General features: G+C 39.1%; 1 protein-coding gene across 8 annotated transcripts in view; it reads left to right on the top strand.

Annotated features, from left to right (window-relative positions):
• Positions 1-19,111, top strand: part of TFAP2B (transcription factor AP-2 beta) — a 63,790-nt gene that overhangs the window by 19,064 nt on the left and 25,615 nt on the right. For all 8 annotated transcript variants that reach the window (XR_014174359.1, XR_014174360.1, XM_081941239.1 and 5 more), the window contains 2 exons: positions 10,984-11,203; positions 15,294-15,412. Coding sequence is in view for 6 of the 8 variants with exons in the window: in XM_081941239.1 (XP_081797365.1) it covers positions 10,984-11,203; positions 15,294-15,412 (339 nt within the window). In the remaining 2 variants the exon portion in view is untranslated. The remainder of the gene's footprint in view (positions 1-10,983; positions 11,204-15,293; positions 15,413-19,111) is intronic.

The following is a 19,111-nucleotide window of genomic DNA, read 5'->3' as shown; positions in this document are numbered from 1 at the left end:
CACTTCACGGAATGGAGTAGGTGGGGCAGCCCTTCCAGTCTTGGATTGGGGCGAGATACCTAGACTGCAACCCCATACGCCCTTAACAAGGAGCAATATGATTTGGAGAGGTTCGCTTTGGTGATGGCCCCCTACCCGGTCTTCAAGGATGGAGGGTGACCCTGAATATTTGCCCCGAACCAGATGGGTTCCTTCCCAGTTTAGGGAACTTTGACGGTAGTGCCATATTGCCGTTACTCTCGTAAGCAATAACAATAGGCTGGACGGTTTGATCGTTCTGAATGCGGCAAGGATGCGATTATTCCCGGCTAAGTGGAGTTATCGCTGGAACTGGCTTTAGGGGAAAATAATGTTACGCGGATGACTGACAGGGGGAGGCAGCGAAGCTTTAAAGGAATTCCAGCTACTCATCCCAGAGGCCGCGGGCAAATCAACACGCCTGGGGAAACTGAGTGTCTTAAGAGGATATGGGGTGGGCAGGCTTGCCATTCTTCACTCCCCCCGGGGTTTTAAAGAAAGCTCCTGACGCTAGTGTTCGAATATGGGACTCGGTGATGACCTCGGCACAAATGGATGAGAAGCATAGTCCTGGGATGGCATTAACAGCCCGAGGACGTAATTGCCCCCTGCTGCCAATACGAAGGTTGGCACCTTCCGGCTCAATAAGGAATCGTTAACTCTAGAACTACATTATCTGTGTTGTCAAAATCTGAATGATCGCTAGTGGGCAGCCTAGAGTTCGCGTTTTTTTTCACGTTAGAGTTCCGGTATTTTGTAGCCTGGATATAATCGGCCTTAGTAACCATGGTGACCTGAACCGTTTAAACCTAAAGCTGTTGAGACGGAAGTTTAGTTAAATCTGCCCTTTTTTTTGTACTACAGGCGACTCTGGAAACTCGAGCATTTTATCTTCCATCTACTCCATGTGAAAAGGAGCAGACACACTGAGATACTTATGTCCTCAAAAAAATAAATTGCAGTCTAAATCCTTTAATGGGATTTACTCTGAAAGGAGCTGGTATAGGATTGCAGCTGTGGTTTTTCACCCACATTCCAGGTCGTGTATCCATGTACGATTTAGGATCGCCCATCCAGCACTCGGAAATTCCCCCTGGCTTGGTTGCTTGGTGAAAGTGGCTGAGCTGAGTTTCTTCCAGCTAGTCAGAAGTACCAAGGGATGGGCAAAGAAGGCCCATTTTGTGACCAACGACGTAACTCGAGTAAATGTGGAGTTTGCAAGCCCGAGACATCAAGCTAAACCATGCACATTTCTGCCTGTTACTTCCCTACCTCTTCCACCAGGTTTATTAACCAAATCGAATTCTTTATAATCTAGAATTATAGATAAAATTTAGGTGCTATTTGCAGTCTTTGTGGCTGGAGGAGAGGGTGAAAGGAAGAAGCTTTTAAAAATGGTAGTGGAGATGTGCTGAGAATTTAAGAGTATCTTCTACACTTCCCCAAATTGTCTGTGTGCTGAGAGGACAGACTAGATCATGTCAAAGACAGCTGGGGGATGGGGGGTAGTGGCCTGAAAGGGTAAGACTAATCAAATATCCGAAATCTTGGTTCTTCACTTTTATTTTATTTTTTTCATTTTTCTTTTAGCACTTTTAAACTTTTTATTATATAGTAACCCGCCCAAAGTCGCTGTCTTTGTGAGGTGGGTGGCATAGAAATTTAATACATAAATGGGAGGCAATTACATTGACGGAGCCTTAATCTTGCCTACCTATGAGTGAGATTAGACGGTTTCAAATGAGGGAGGGGTGCTGCTTCAACGAGTGTTTCAAAATATATTTCCTTGAGAGGGGGGAAATAATGAATCTACATGTCCCAGAGCCAGCCCTATAAACACAATCTGTCAGAATGTCATTCTTGCGGGGGAGGGGGGACGACCGTATAGGAAACTATTTCACTATTGCACACGTGAAGATATTTACTTGGGTAGATTAAACGTTTAATGGACGATTCAAAGAGCAAGCCAACGCCCCTCCCTCACCCAACCCCTCCCCTCGCGATTCGCGGAGCCAGCGACGCACAGCGATCCTCTGAGGCGCAACTGCTTCCTGGATTTCTGCGCTGCCATTTGGGAAGCCCCACCAAGAGAGCTCCGTTTTTTGCCTTTTCGCCGCCGCCTTCCAACCTAGCTGTAATATATGAGCGGGAAATGGTAAACATGTCAAGGAGCGAAAAGTGTCACGCTGGGTTGCTTCATGCTCCATTTCCTCGCTGTATCCCGCTGCTGTCGTTGTAAAGCCAGCTTCGCTTGACGACCAGCTCCCGTTGTCGGAAACAGCATTCTTCGTAATTACTAACAAACCAAGCGGCGACTGTGGTTAACTTTGCTTTCTCACTTGGAGAAGCTCAAGAGAAATGGGCGGGGGGAGGGGGCTTGGGGGAAAGCGGCGGAACAAGAACGGGGACGGTCCCTAAGGGACGAAGAAATTCAAAGTAGCCACCCTCTTCACAAATGTGCCATTTAAAAGGGGGAACGGAGAGGAGAAGAAGCAAAGCAAGCATTTCCAAAGTGAACGAAGGTTTGAATCTTGGCATGAAAGCGGAGGCGGTGAGGATTGATGAGCAGTACAAATGAAGTTATGGGATCGACCCGCCCTTCCCTCCAGCGTGAATTATTTGCATCCCTCACAAAGGCCCAATTATCGGGTGTAAATATTTGTTACGATTTCTTCCACGCATAAAAGCGTTGCGGAACAAATCTAGCCTTGAGTTTATTCCGGGATTAGTGGGGCTACAAATCATAGGCTTTGTCTAAAGGACGGACCTATGAACGTACAGCTAGGGGAACATCAATGCCTTGCAAAATGAGCCGAGAGCAGTCTAGATTGTGGGTGTGGCTGGTATTTTTGAATGCGACCCGTACACGAGGGGTTTTGAGACTCCTGGCAATCTTCATACCACACATTCATTGGGGAGAGAAGGGATGATCTACTTTTTTGTCTGCTGTGCCTTTTCAAGGGTTGTTGGAGAAAGCATTGCGAAATTCTGCAGTTTTGAAGATGAACACTTCTGAATGCTGTTGCTTTTTTGGTATAATGCAAAGAACAAATCTTAATAAACCATATTTCTTTAAGTGGGATTTTAATCTCATGTGTATATGGGTGCATTTGTGCGTGACCTTACAATTTTAGGACAGGAGCATACCCTACTTAGTCTCTGAAACAATTGTCATTATTTCCCATGTTCTGGGGCGTAATTCTCGAATTTTAAATTGGGTCTGCCTGGAATCTTTACTGCATATTGAAATAAGTAACAAAATAAATGTCCCTTGATCTTAAAAAAAACGGCAAGAGAGACATGTAAATTAAAATGAAGCATCAATTACCAAATGAACCTTTTTTAATAGCTTTATCCTATTATACACACCCCCTTGCTCTGATGTGTACACCTAATGCATGTATCTTGAGTAACTGAAATCACCAAAATTGCATTACCTCTGGCAACAGCTTTAATATTAAAATAATTACACAGATCTATAGAATTTGATCCCCCCTTGTTTCTTCCATGGGAAACTTTCATTTTCCCTTTTCTTTTAAGAAGCGTTAAGTAATGCACAAAAGATGGAATACAGATTAGAGCATGTATCCCTGGTGCTATGAAGTAGCAGTAGATATGAGGCAGAGACTTAGAGGAACTCTTGGTATATTTGCACAAGTCATCAAGCTGTTTACAAAAGAATTGATGGTTTTTGGGTTTTCCTTTCTCCCAAGGTGCATAAAGCAGGAAGCAGGCAAATACAATCTCATCTGCTCTGTGGAAACTATTTGATAAAGATATATATTTGACAAAAATTAAATGCAGCCTGTAAATATTGAAAGCCAATAAGTGGTGTCTGCAGTACTGAATTTCCCCTTGTCCTCTCAACCCAAAGCCATTAATTGGTTTGTATCAAAACCTCTGATTGAGACAACAACTGATTTAGTCAGGAGCTTGCAGTCCTTCAGTAGAATGGTTTGGGAGTGAGGGTGGGTGGGACTAAGGACACCTATCTTATCTTACACTAACCACATTTTAAAAATGCGAACCAGTTATTTGCTTTGAAAGAGCTTGGAACTCCAACATCTAGAGCTCACACCAGATTTGTTAGAGCATCCTATACTGTAACTCCCAAAATTTCATGATGATTTGAGATCAGAGGCATAGCACCACATTGGAGAAGACTGATGTAAAAACCAATAGAAGTTAACTTTTTTGTTTGCTGCTCTATCAGTAAGAGGCATCTGGCTAGAGACATTTAGAGAACATGGACTGATAGCTGTTAGTTCTTGCTATATTTTACTTTTGGCCTGTAGATTAAGCAGGATGGGATGTAGGTCTTATTGATTTAATAAGACTGATTCCCTTTACATGGCTGCAGATAACCTTGTGCTTATTTGATAGGAAGACCCACATAGGACAATTATGAGTCAGTCTGGGCAGAATCAGGCTGCAGGTGTGTATTTTGTTGTAAATAGCAATCCTATAGTAGAAATGTTAGTAGCTAAGACTTTCTCCGGATTCCCTTGTAAATCTTGTTGAAGGCAATGGGGTTCTTTCATTAGAAATAGGTGGCCTCTTTGAGCTGGCCTCCTCTCCCACAATTGTAGCTGCCAAGGGCAATTAGCAAATCCAGAAGGAGCAGCTTCTTAATGATTTCAATGATCAATGCCTATTATGATTTCATAATGATTTCAGTGCCTATTTCAACAATGATTAAATAATCTTGCGATGGGAAAATCCTTTGCTATTAAGCTCGCCTAGCTAGTATGGAAAATGAAGGTAAAGATGGCCTCAGACTGAACTCAATGTTAGTTACCTACATAGATACAATTATGTCGGTTTTCTTCACATCAATACAGAAGTCGTTTGCTATTTAGTTCTTCAGATTTTTTTTTATATATAGAAAAAATGTTCCATCTAGTTTGCTAGTGTTCTGAATATTTAATCAAATATGACCTTTCACAGTTTCCAAGAACTTTGGCCAGGACTGCCACAATTCAGAATACATTGACTAGGGATTAAAACCACAGCAAAAGCCATATTTCAGCAACCACTTTGACAGGTCAGGCACAGGCTACCAATCGTGCTGTTCAGAAAGGGTACTACTAGTTCCATAATGTTCAGGTGGTCAATTTAAGCTGTGAAAGAAAGCTAATTTCTGCCAAGTGTATGTTGCCATTTCTGCCATCCTAAGTACATTATAGGTTTTCTGCTGTCTCTGCCAAAAAGTTTCATAAAACTACAGTTTTTATTATTTTAAAAAAAATATCTCCAAAGACTCGTGGAAGACTGCCACACCTATTACCATGACCTGTTAATTAACCATTTAATCTCCCTGGTCCAATCTTGGTTCCTATCCCTCTTTCTGTAACACACTGCAATTACTTCTGTCCTTAATATGTGGGAACAATTTTACGCATTGTATTCCAACTATATGTAGCAACCTGTTTCCTAATTCCAGAAATATTTTAGCCATTCCTTGGCTCCATCAAGATGCAGCTAGGCACAAGATCAGAATTGGAGTCCTTGGTCACTCATTGCCACTATCACCTTTACTTTCCAACATTAGTTGAAGACCGTGTTTTCATGCTATGGATTGTACGGTACCTTCAGTGATCCTTCTTCTTTCTGTCTTGCTTCTCCTTCCTTACCAAGGAGTTATCTGGCAGTTGGGCTATTTCTGAACATAGGTTTAGTGCTGCACCCGTGTCCTGAAATAGCCTGACTGGCAGGTAACAGATGCAAAGAAAGGACTGGACTTAGCAGGGGCATTGAGGAAACTCCTATTCATTTCACACTTCTTTCTATGCCCGTTACCTGGTCTATTGAAGAATATGATATTGAGGATGGTGGATAAAAATAGTCCAGTTGACAGGAGCAGAGACTGGAGGAGAGATTGCAAGAAGCATTTTGAGAGCTCCCTTGTCCTTCATCCCTTGACTCCTCTGTCCCTAATGCCTGCCATATGTTAGTGAAACTGGACAAAGCTTACCTGATATTGGTGCCTTTTCCTAGAACTTGATTTGTAAGTGAATGCTTGGTGGAGATCAGAGAGGTTGGCCTCGAAATAATTTAGGAAGGAGAAAGAATTGGCTGAAGTTTCAAAGTTTCACCCTAGAAGACTCAAAGTTCATCTACTTAAGTATGAGATCACAATCAACAGCAATGAGAAAACCAACATCAGAAATGTAGCCAATTTTCTTTGAAGAAGGCCCATTTGGTCATTTGCTTACACTGAACTCAGATTTAGGACATTTCTTTCAGAGCTGGAATTTCTGCAATTGTCACAGGGTATATTGAAGGCTTCTGTCATGCTAATTACATAGAATTTGTACAAAACAGTAGAAAGTTTATTTTCTGCTTAGAGGTCCTAGTACTGCTATTCCACACTACTTGCACCTGATAGTGTTTAAATTACTTTGTCTTCTGGCATGAATACCCAGGAGGCGCTGATTCTTGTATGCAGATATTTGACTACTTATCTTACAGTACTTTCATTATTTTGTTTATTAAACACATTCTTAAGAGTCAATACTCCCAATTAAATAATTGGGGCTTCCTTCTCAGCTTACAACAGGACTCATGCTGTACTATTTTTTTACTATGAAGATATTGGAGTAGATTTGGAAATCCTGTTGTAAGGGCTTATTTCTTTGTTCTGTATAGATTGGGACTCTACCAAAGATGCACAAATATACCAGGAACTGAATACTTTGTTATCAATGACTGGCAGAAAAAGAAATAAGGAGAGTAGAGATATTCAGGGAGCCTTTACATAAATTAAAGCGATTTGTTGGTTGATCGGCATACTTGCTGTTAAACTATACATACACCTCCCAAATATGATAGGGTTTTTAAAGATTCAATTGTAAATAAAATTCACATCAGAAATAAATTGCTTATATTTGTTTTTGGTGGGTTCTTTTTTGAAGGGGAAGGAGAGGGCCACAGACAGCTTTATATCTAAATCATATTTGAAGAAATACATTTGTTTTAATGCAATTGTCTTAGCATCCATTGTTCCTGCAAGAAACATGTTGACAAACAAGAGGATCTTAAGGAGTATGAACAGTATATTTTACAATTTCACATATGCCACAAACAATTTTTATTCCTTTTGTATAATTAAATTTATTCTCTTTGTTCTCCTTCCCAGTTAAATAGATACATAAAAAGAATGTTTTCAAAGGAGATATATTGGCTTTTTTGGTTTGTTAAATTAAAAAAAATATTTTAAGGCATATTAAGTCAGTATTCAATGAAAAATGATCTAGCTGGGTCATTCTCTTTCTCAAATTTAAATTACAAGCTCTTTGGGATATTTTTCTTGTTAGTGGAATAATAAACAGCTTACAACAAAACACGTTTTTTATCAGTGTACATTAACCTTTGCAGCCAATATCATCAGCAGAGATCCCTATTTAGACAGGATTGTAGTTGTTGTTATTATTATTATTATTATTATTATTATTATTATTATTATTATTATTATTATTATTATTATTATTATTATTATTATTATTATTATTATTATTATTATTTATTCGCACCCTTACTTTTCTCTGGTAGCTCAAGGCACAATAGGTTTTCCCCTAATTTTTTTCCTACAAAAACAACCTCTTCTTAGGAGGGCTGATTTGAAAAAGAATGAAGTTGCCCAGGATGCATTGTGGTTATTTGTGAACGTAAAATGGATCCCCTTGTCTAAGAGCAACACTTCAGCTACTATACTGTACTGATTACAGCTTTTGAGTTTAATACTTAGTATCATATTTTTTTTCTTTTTTGCATTCGTTCTGAACATTATAGTCTAAAGCAAAATACAGGTATCCCCTCAACTTATGACCATTCATTTAAAGACTGTTGGAAATTACAATGAAGTTGGAAAATGGTCCTTGCGCTTAACAGTCTCTCAGTATCCCTGCAGCCATATGATCAAAATTCGAGTCACCATGTACTTATGATGGTTGTAGCGTCCTGTGACATAATTGCTATTTCCAACCTTCACAGGGGACTTCCAAAAAGCAAAGTCAATGGGGGAAGTTGAATTTGCTAAATGACCATATGATATACGTAACCTCTGCAGCAAAAAGGTTGTAAAATTGGACATGACTCACTTAATGTCTGCCTTGTTTAGTGACAGAAGTTGCACTCCAAACTGTGTAAGTTGAGGGCTATTTGTCGTGAACTAAATATTTATGGTTTTCTATTTATTACTTGTAATGTTGTGAAAACATTACCAGATGCAATATAAATAGGTACATGCTTGATAAATATATGTTTAAATGATATATTTAAATGTCTGATTAAAAATACAATATAATCAAGGTTAGTTCTGGCACAGAAAAACTAGCAGTTATGTTATAAGTTGAAAGAGGGGGTTTCCTCAGCATTTGCTGAGGAAAGTATCGATAAATTTGGCCTACAGTATTATTCATGATGCTGAAAAAGTGCAAACACTTTTAAAACAGAGTCACCTTTTCTATGCAATATTCTAATATATGGAATATATTCTAATATGACTAATAAAAGGGACACAGTATACATTACTTTCACTGTTAAGCTAAAAAGATTGCTATAAGAAAAACATGTAAGAGGTTAGAATCCACTAAGATATACAACATAGCATATCTTTGTAATGTTATAGTATGTAACTTAGTCTGTGGCAGGGGTGGCGAACACGCAGCTCTCGAGCCGCATGCGGCTCCCGGCCAAAATGAATGCGGCTCTTTGCCTCTTATCATTATTTTGTATACTGTGGCTCTTTGCCAAGTTTGGATTTTGTTATGCTGCTTCTGAGGAGGGACCTCTGAGGAGAGATCTCCAAGCGCGTAGTCCCGCCCCCAGGCTGCGTCATCACGTCTCCCATCCCTCGGAAACAACTGCACGGGCCAGAGAGCGGGGGGACCCGTGTGCAGTGGTGGGTTCCTGCCGGATCGCACCGGATCGCACGCGCTCCCTTTCGGCGCTAAACCCGGATCGCGCGCTCCCTTTCGGCGCTAAACCCGGAAGTACGGTCTTGCCCCGCCCCTGGCGACGTGACGACGCTTGCCTGCGCTCCACCAGCTCGGCTGGGAACAGAGACGTTTCTCTGCTCAGCAATGTCTTCAGTGGAGTGGTGGCAGCCTGGCAGGCTGAGCCTGCGTCCCTTTCAGGCGCTCTGCTTCAGGCGCTCCGCTCCGCTGAGGAAACGTCTCCGTTCCCAGCCGAGCTGGTGGAGCGCAGGCAAGCGTCGTCGCGTCACCAGGGGCGGGGCAAGACCGTACTTCTGGGTTTAGCGCCGAAAGGGAGCGCGCGATCCGGCACGATCCGGCAGGAACCCACCACTGCCCGTGTGTCACATGTTGTATCACATCTTGCCGTTAGTTCTTAGTGTGGAGGACGCAGCACACCCTCACCATCACTGCAGGATTTTTACCCTCACTCAAAATGGCAAAATGCAAAGCTAAACGAAAATATGAAGATGAACACAGGACATTTTTGGAAGAATGGGAAGATGCTTTCTTCTTTATTGAGCATGTTATATTATGTGTTTAATATATTATTGTTAAAATTATATGCTTTTGTGTGAGTGTTTGTCTGTTTTGGCAGGTCATTGCGTGGTGTGGCTCTCTGACTCTCACAGTTTAAAATTTTGGCTCTTTTTGTCGAACTTGTTCGCCACCCCTGGTCTGTGGGATATGGGCCTGTATGTGCACATCTGCTAATTTCAAATATGCAAGCATGGAATTCAAAATGCAAAAATAAATATCTAAATCTGGGGCCCATCAGTGCTGTGATTTCCCGTATTTCTCCATGGCAAAATCATAAGTTTTCTTTTCTTTTTTTCTTATCAAGTGCTACTGAATTAATTTTATCAGATAGACCAGATGAGAAACATGACCAGATAAGCTAATTCTCCTTTACATTAATAGTATCTTGTAAGTCTGAAGTAAAAATCCCCCCACATCGCTTTATAGCCTGATAATTTAGGGATGGCCCCTCCTGAGAGCTTGCTCTGCCCGCTAAGCAGGCTATCTTCTCTCTTATTTGACTACTCCCTAGACAGTATCTCTTTATTGGTCTCCCAAGATCATTTCCACATACTATTACATTAGTAGAACACGATCATATCTACTTTACCTGTATACTGTTCTTCCTGAGTAAGGTAAAGTCTTCAATAAGAGTAAGTGCTTTGGTCCCTCATACATAAAGAGAAAATTACTTTTCCAAATGTATGTTTTCTGAGGTTATCTAGTCTGCTGGGAGAAATAAAAAGCGGAATCAGCATTTCAGTCTTTTTTATTACAGGCAGTCCTTGACTTATGACCATTTGCTTAACAACTGTTTAAAGTTATGAAATCACTGAAAAAATGACTTAGAACCAGTCCTTGCACTTACAATCATTACAATATCTCCATTGTAAAATTCTGGCCTTTGGCATTTATTTACAATGATTGCAGCCTTCTGGGGTCACTTGAATGCCATTTGTCACCTTGCCAGGGTAGCTTCCAACAAGCAAAATTAACAGGGGAAGCTGGATTAAAATGAATCTGGCTGAGTGATTTGCTTAATGACTACAGCAAAAAGGTCTCAAAATAAGGTGTTACTTGCTTAGTAATGGTGATCATAAGTCAAGAACTACCTGTATACTTTAAACACATAAGGAAAATGCTTACACTCACTAATCATTTGACTTCTCATGATGATTTTGTTCTACTATTCTAAACCAGTAATTGCTTTTTAATGTATTTCTAATTGTAACTATTTCTTTAAATAATGCAAAGAATGTATTTTGATGTTGTATGATACCTGAAGATGTTTTCATGAGAGGCAACATATAAATAAATGAAACATGAAATGAATAACAGCCACTTCTCTAAAAATAGTTTGAAATCCTTTTTAATTAATCAGTAGGAAACTCTTCAGGATGAATGCAATTATGAGCTTTGTGGGCTCCCTTGACAAGCTGATCTTGCCCATACTGCTTTCCTCTCTTTCTAGTTCCAGTTCCTCCAAAATCTGTTACTTCTCTGATGATGAACAAAGATGGCTTCCTTGGTGGTGTGTCTGTAAACACAGGTGAAGTGTTTTGTTCGGTCCCTGGGAGGCTCTCCTTGCTCAGTTCAACGTCCAAGTACAAAGTCACTGTTGGAGAAGTTCAACGGCGCCTTTCACCTCCTGAGTGCTTAAACGCTTCCCTCCTTGGAGGAGTCCTTAGAAGGTAAGTCATGAGGCAGGCCAATCTGTACTTTCTGATGGGATTAAAACTGCATTAAGATTACTACAAGCAGCCGTTGAGGTTTAAGAGTGAATGCATATGAGATATACATTACAGTCTGGAGGTCATCGCCACTGGCACCCAATATATTAGGCCAATCATGTTACATGGTTCATTAATTCTGTAAGACTGGCCACTTTCTTTAAATAATCAAACTGGTTATTTCTGTATAACATACAGAAATAACCAGTTTGATTATTTAAAGAAAGTGGCCAGTCTTACAGAATTCAGATCAATATCGTGGAGTTTATCATTTAAAGTATCTTTCAGCTTCAAGAGTAGTCCCACTTGGAGCTGCCTAGATGTTAAGCAGATATTGGTAACAAATGGCAAAAAAGCTCTTTCACGAATGTCCGATCTTTACTGCTCACCCAGGGCGGCTGAGTTGTGAATGGAGTCTCTTAGGTCAACTGATGTATATCTGCCTTAGATGGAGGTGGAGGTGCTTCATGACATTCTTCCTCACTTTAGGGCTGTTCCTGTTTGCATTTCTGAATATCGTTATAAGCCATGCTGCAAATTGTCTGGAAATTTTAACTGAATGTTACAATTGAATCAGTTTTAAATAATTAATGGTTATGAATTTTATAATTTATCATTTAGTTCGGATATATTGCACTAGTGGAGAATGAAGGAGCAGATGAGATTTCAAATGCATGAAATGTCTTAAGCAATCATTTAGAATTCTGTTCCTCTTCGCAGTATAAATTTCTAATATTTATTTCTTTTACATAATTACTATAAGAATTTATGAATATGATTGGAAACTATGAAGAAGGAGTAAGTTCCTGATTATTTTTGCACTCCCTTAATTTTAATGATAGCATTATTGGCAAAATGTTATTATTGGGACTTATAGAATGCAAGTCTTTCATGAAAAGCCCTTGAGTAAACATAGACACAGTATTTGTCTTAAACATCAAAAAGAATGGATAAAATAGGGATGAACAGTTCCACAATGGAAAAGAGTAAACAATGAATTAGGACTAGTACTTCCCAGTTAGTTTAAAAACAACTTATAGATATGTGACCAAACCAGAAGACCCAAAACTGATGAAGGTATTAAAACAAACAGGGATTAATAAAAACTCTGAATGGATATTTTTAAACTGGAAAAATGACTATAAAATGTTATTCATTTGTAAGTAATGGCAAAGTGATGCACATGAGAGTGAGGAAAATTATTTTTGTATAGAAAATCAGAATAAGAATACAGTCCTGTTTCTGTGGTGAACAATTTAAAGAAAATATCAATTTAATGTGAAAAAGCTGAATTTCAGAACTAGGCATTCAGTGAGAAGGATTCTGAAAATAAAATATCCAATATCAATTCACTGACAATCTTTAATGCAACGATATTTGGAAAACTGAATAGTTCTTATCATTCAGTCTCACGAAACGATATTGTAATGTTGGAGAAAATAGGGGGGGAAAGGAAACCAGAATAAGTGAAGGATCTAATAGCGTTATTGTGAAATATCAACAGGTAAAAAAAAAAATGAGTAAAGCAGATATAACAGAAATATAAAATTACACATGATAGGAAAGAAGTTGATAGAGAAGAATTCTTTTATATTTCTCAGAATGCCAGAACTTGGGATCATCAGTATAGTGGAATGATAGAATATGCAGCAGAAATAAAATGGATTTGCTTTTCACAATGCCTACCGTAGCTGAAGTATGGAATTATCTATCATAGGATTATTAGCACGGGTGGCTTGAAAAGATTAGAAAAATATTTATTTCTTAGATTTTCATCCTGGAAATTTTATTTGTTATTAAACAAACATATATTGCTGTCAAACCCAAACACAGGTGACTCCAGTTGGCTTAGGATATTTATTTATTTTTTTAAAAATCCGTCATATAACAAAATTTCTAAAAACAACAAACATCTACCTTACCTCCCCTGACAGCAATAATACAATTAGATTATCCAGAGACATTTCCTTTAGATAGTACACACAACTCTATTTCTTCCATTTTCTCCAAAACAACAACAACCCTGCTACATAGACTGGGCTAAAGGACTGATTGGTCCCAAGTCACTTAGTGAAACTGAATCTCCCTGGTCCTAATCCAGTACCTCAACCACAACACTTTGGCTATTAGTCATGATAGTAGTTATCTCCAGGATCAACAGCATTGAGAACAATAATACAAGAAGCCTTTGCTCTTATATACTGGCTGGAAATTCTCAGTGTGGCATTTGAAGGCATGAGGTCAGAAAAAGGTTGTCCTAAAATCAACACATCCAATTTTAGAAAAACTGTAAGGTCTTGCAGAAACAACCAGACTCTAATCACAAATTTCCAAATCTATGTTATCTAGTATACCTGGGGCTATGCTACTCAACTGTTTGGACCATTTGCAAATCTACATGCTGTGAGCATGAGCATATCTCCCTAGTTTTTCAAGGTTACGATCATTTTCCCACCAGTGACTTCTAGTATTTTTCTGGCATCACTCAGGCAATATAAAACCTGTCATAACTGCTACATTGGGCCAATGATGGTTGGAACAGGGCTGAGTGTGTGTGTGTTCATCTGTGATTCACAAACATTAAGCTCCATTTACATTCTTAAAAATGATGAGGATTAGAATTAGAATTATTTGTCAATACACAATATATGTACAATGAGATTGGTTGAGACTCCGCAGTGCACCCCTCCCAACACAATACAACTCATAGTGAAGACCCCAATCTATTGTATCTATTGATTTTGACTATTAGAAATTAAAACTGGGGAATGTTAAAATATTGGACTTTGAGGACTCGAGAGGGCCCCCGACCACCCTTTGAGAACCACTGCTCTAGTTTAGAAGATGCTAGTGGAGATCCTGTCTGTAGCTAACAGGCAATGGTCAGCCAAGTCAATGATCAATCTTATGCTTCCAAATTGATCAACCACTCACCACCCCACTAGATTTCATTGAATCCCTGCCTTGGAAATGAGTTCTTTACAAAACCAAAATATATTGCTGATGCATCCCCCCTATCTCCAGTGGTCCCCTACATATATTTCTGATTATATCATTCAATTACCATAAAAAATATGCAAACAGAGGGGAAGGGGGTAATTATTATTTGAAAAACAATACACATATGGAACCCTAAAAGGCACTTCCTGCTGCCCAACCTTCTCTCCTGATGAAGACCTAGCAGCCATGTTGCCTTTGAAATCCTTCCTCTGACTGTGCCAGGCAGCTGCTACAATAGGAGTGCATCTTTTCAGGCAGTGCTAAACCCTCATTTCTGAAGTCGCACTTGTTGCCTTGCATTATTACTGTTGCTGCTTTGAAATTATTATTATTATACAAAACACTTCTCATACAAAAGCATGCAGAAAACCTACTGGGTTTTGTTATTGCACACCATTAATACATACTTTCACAAATGTGCCCTATATTGCTGGGGTGATGGCATAATCTCCCTTTCCACATCAGGCCATTCTTCAGCTCCAATCCTAGTCTTTTTACTTCTTAGCCTCTTTTGAATGTTTTGTAAGCAGAATTACAAGAGAAACAACCACAAATCGCCACCCTTATGGCACGGCTAAATGCTGCTGGTGACGCAGCTTCCCAAGAACAGCCAGTTTGTTCCTGGTAATAGCAGGGCCAAAGCTGACATAACCCTCCCTCCTCGTTCATTTGCAGCCAGCAAACCCGAGCGTCGCTGGCAGCCGAAAGAACAACAAGGGTTCAGGTTGCAACGGACCCAGCGAGCTCTTGCCAAGGGCGGCGTTTCTTTCCCGTCCTGTGGCACCACGAGACCTCCACTGTGCTCGTTGCTTGCACGCCAATCTTGGTGCCCAAAGCCAGGACTCTGGTCCCTCCCACCCCTCAGCCCCCTTCTCTCTCTCTCTCTCTCTCTCTCTCTCTCTCTCTCTCTCTCTCTCTCTCTCTCTCTCTCTCTCTCTCTCTCTCTCTCTCTCTCTCTCTCTCCCTCCCTCCCTCCCCCCCCTCTGTCTCTCTCTCTCTCTGACATTCGTCGGAGGTTTAAATCCCCGCGTTCCTTTTTTCGTCACTGCAGAGCCAAATCGAAAAACGGGGGGCGATCATTGCGAGAGCGGCTAGAAAAAATTGGTTTGAATTTACCAGCCGGCAGGCGCAAAGCGGCAAATGTCACTTTACTCACCTCCCTGGTGGAAGGTAAGCAGACTTTCTGTCCATTTCGATTTCTCCCCCCCCCCATCCCCATCCCCAACCTCCTCTGGCGACACTTCTGGGCGAGGAAAGGTTTGACATTTTGTAAAGTTGCATCGAATCGTTGATGCTGTGGCATGAAAAATCTGCCATGCAGAAAATCAAGGCTCATTACATATCCCAACTGGGGCTGTGTTTAAGATTCAGCAAGATTGGCATTTCCTTTTAAGTAACAGTGTTACATGAATTCTGCAATTGCCAGCTAAATTTTATTCATGTTTAAACGGTACTTATAAAATCAAACACTGATGTCATATATACTTGTTAGGACATACTAAGGAGTGGTTATGATATCTGTCCTCATGGAAGAGGAAGATACTTTAATTAAAACATTTTGAGGAGGGGGGAATAACACTCACTCCAAACTAACTTCTCCACCATACTGAAATTTATATACAGCATAAAAAGGAAATGCCACAGTATAGATTCTCAAATAAATATACAAAGAACTAAAGAGTTCTGGGAAATATTTGTTTATATATAAATTTATTTGCTATTTATCTCACAAATGGGGTTACTTTAGGCATCTTAAAACCAGAAATGAAAAGAAATGTAAACATAACAGTAGCAAGATAATAAAAGTATGAAATAAACAATGAAATGCATAATGAAAATCAGGAACATGAGATTAAAAGATGGGCCAAGGGAAGCAGCAAATTGAGGGGGGGGCAAGGTGGGATTTGCTATCAATTCAGTAACCATCTCCAGTGTGGTACTCCCCCTTTGGGTCCCCAATAAAATAAACTGTCATGTAATACTTAGAAAAGAAATAAATGTTTATGTCATATATTTTCTTGGACAACAGAACATTACATCAGATTAATAGTTACATACTGAATATACCAGGGGTTAAAGAGGCGTAATAACAAGAGAAAATAGAGGGCAGTGAAATAGAGGTGAGATCAGAATAATTTTTATCAATAGCAACTATTTTCAAAACAACAGAAGAGTGCACACACACACACACACACACACACATACACACACACACTTACTTCATTTGAGGATGTGGACTTAGTTTACAAAAGCCTATGCATAATTAATTCAGTAAACATTACAGGCAACAGCATTTTGTAATGTTTTTGCTGTAACAGACCAACATAAACATCTTCCTGGAAATTGTAAAAAAAATATTAGGTTGAATACAGAGGCAGACTGTCAAGTGCAGAAAATCAGGAATCCATCAGTTCAAATGAATATATAGGTTTATTGTAACCTAAAGCTCTCTACAAGAATCTGAACTACTTACTAATGGTCAAAGCAAATAGGCTGTAGGTAAGAGTCAATGGAATTCAAGGTGGCCTGAATTGAACTGAACTGAACTAGCAGAAATTGAGAAGTTGTAGAAATCCAAAGCATAGATAGCGTGGTAATAAATAAAGGACTTAGCACCACCATAGAGACAAGGCCACTTTTAGTAATCTGTTAGGATCTGACTATTGTATAAAGATTTCAAGTAATTTCACAATTTTAATTGTGATTTTCAAGCAGTCATTTAATGAGCAATTGTGCTATATTGGAGCAAATAAAATGCCTGTTGAAAATAAGGTAAAAGTAAAAAAAAAAAAAAGCCCTTTTTGATAGAGATAAATAGCAATTATGTTGGGAAGAGTTAAAGATTAAAGGAAACCAGGCCACCAAAGAGCACGATGGCTGGACACTATCAAAGCTGAAAACAGCCAGAGAATAGAAAAACTCAAAGAAGCAGTGCAAGATCAGAAGATGCAGAGAGACCTGACTCATAGAATCACCAAGAGTCAGGCATGACTGAATGGATAACATCATCATCTTCATAATCACCACTGAATAACAGTTACTTGGAGCTGTTTGGGCTGTGCTGGGGGACAAAAACATAGTTTCAATACATTCCTAGCAAATCTTTGTCATTCCAGTCAAACAAATTTCTAAAAAGCAGGCATTGATTTTATGGAGTGTAATCTCCAGTGTAATCACTTTAAACTTAATGGGAAAAGACAATTGCTAGTAAATACTATGATGATTTATTTTTACTTTATTTATTTATGTCCCACCTTTATTATTTTTTAAAACAATTCAAGGCAGAGAATAAACCATACTACATAATTCTCCTATTTTCCTCACAATAGCAACCTTGTGAGGGTGAGTTGGTATGAGTGAGAGAATAACAGAGTAACAGAATTACAGAGTTGGAAGGGGCCTTGGAGTTCTTCTAATCCAACCCCCTGCTTGAGCGGGAAACCTTATACCATTTCAGACAAATGGTTCTCTAATCTCTTCTTAAAACTCCCAGTGTTTGAACCTCCACAACTTCTGGAGGCAAGATGTTCCACTGTTTAATTGTTCTCACTGAGGAAACTTCTCCTTAATTTAAAGTTGTGCCTCTCCTTGATTAATTTCCATCCATTGCTTCTTGTCCTGCCTTTAGGTGCTTTGGATAATAGATTGGCTCCCTCTTCTTCATGGCAACCCCTTAGATATTGGAACACTGCTATCATGTCATCCCTAGTCCTTGTTCATTAAAGTAGACATACCCATTTCAGCAACCATTCGTTATATGTTTTAGCCTCCAGTCCCTAATCACCTTTGTTGTTCTTCTCTGCACTGTTCCTAGAGTCTCAACTACAGAAAGAGACTAGAGTGAGTGGCCCAAAGTCACCCAGATGGATTTTATGCCTAAGGCAGAACTAGAACCCACATTCTTCTGGCTTATGGCTGATGTCTTAACCACTACAGCAGACTAGCTCTATTATGATTGTTAATATATATTTTATAACAATGTAATTTTTCATCTGGGCTGACCAGTTTTTTCACTATAAAGCTAAATGTTAGTCCATCTGGCAGAAATTGATACTTTCCATCAGTACTATTGTATCTGCTTCTAATAGTCCCCAAATATTTGCAACCTATATATGAATTATAGAAAGAGAGAAAGTTAGCCAAGTGATGGAATATGAAAGATGATAGAGATCATTTTCTTTTCCTGTGTCAAGGATTCATCAGAGGTAGTGGAATTCATATCTCTTTTTGTAAATTTTACTACAATAATTAAATATTCATGAGAAATAGAATATTTACTAAATAGTAAGTTAGTTACTTGAGTAAGTTACTAAAATATATTTGCTTTTATAGATTAACATTCAGAGGAGTATATTCTGTTTATCTTCTTCCTTGGAGTTTAAATTGCAATATACTGTTATAGCTTGACAGAGCAAAGAAATATGAAAATAAGTAGTAATGTAGGTTTTTTAATTTTATACTTACCCCATCCTTTGTACGTCAAAGTAATTCCTACCAGCAAGGGTAGAACTTTGGAGTAAGTATGGCGGGGGTATGGCTTTTAGATTAGTTTTGAAGAGTTGGCAGAAGATGTGTATTTGCAGTCTACAGAGGCAAAGAGAATGGAATAGAAAGAACTTCAGTTGTATTTGTTTATAATTTATCCAATCCATTGAAATGTAAGAATGTTTCTGAAAAGATGATGCCAAGTATGTTTCAGATTATACCCTTAATATTTGTGAGAGGAAGATGGCAAGAGAAAGAGGAAACAGACAAGAGGCAAAAATAACAAGAGGCCAATGTCAGCAAATTCAGACATGTATTGTATATTTAGACTTCACATGAGTAACCTGGCTGTAAGATTACATTGATCTCTGTATTTGCTTTGGA

This window comes from Natrix helvetica (assembly GCF_964273705.1).
Source record: "Natrix helvetica genome assembly, chromosome: 2".
In the NCBI taxonomy this organism is placed as follows: domain Eukaryota; kingdom Metazoa; phylum Chordata; class Lepidosauria; order Squamata; family Natricidae; genus Natrix; species Natrix helvetica.
Note: the sequence above shows the minus strand (reverse complement) of the source record. Positions and strands in the feature narration are given on the sequence as shown.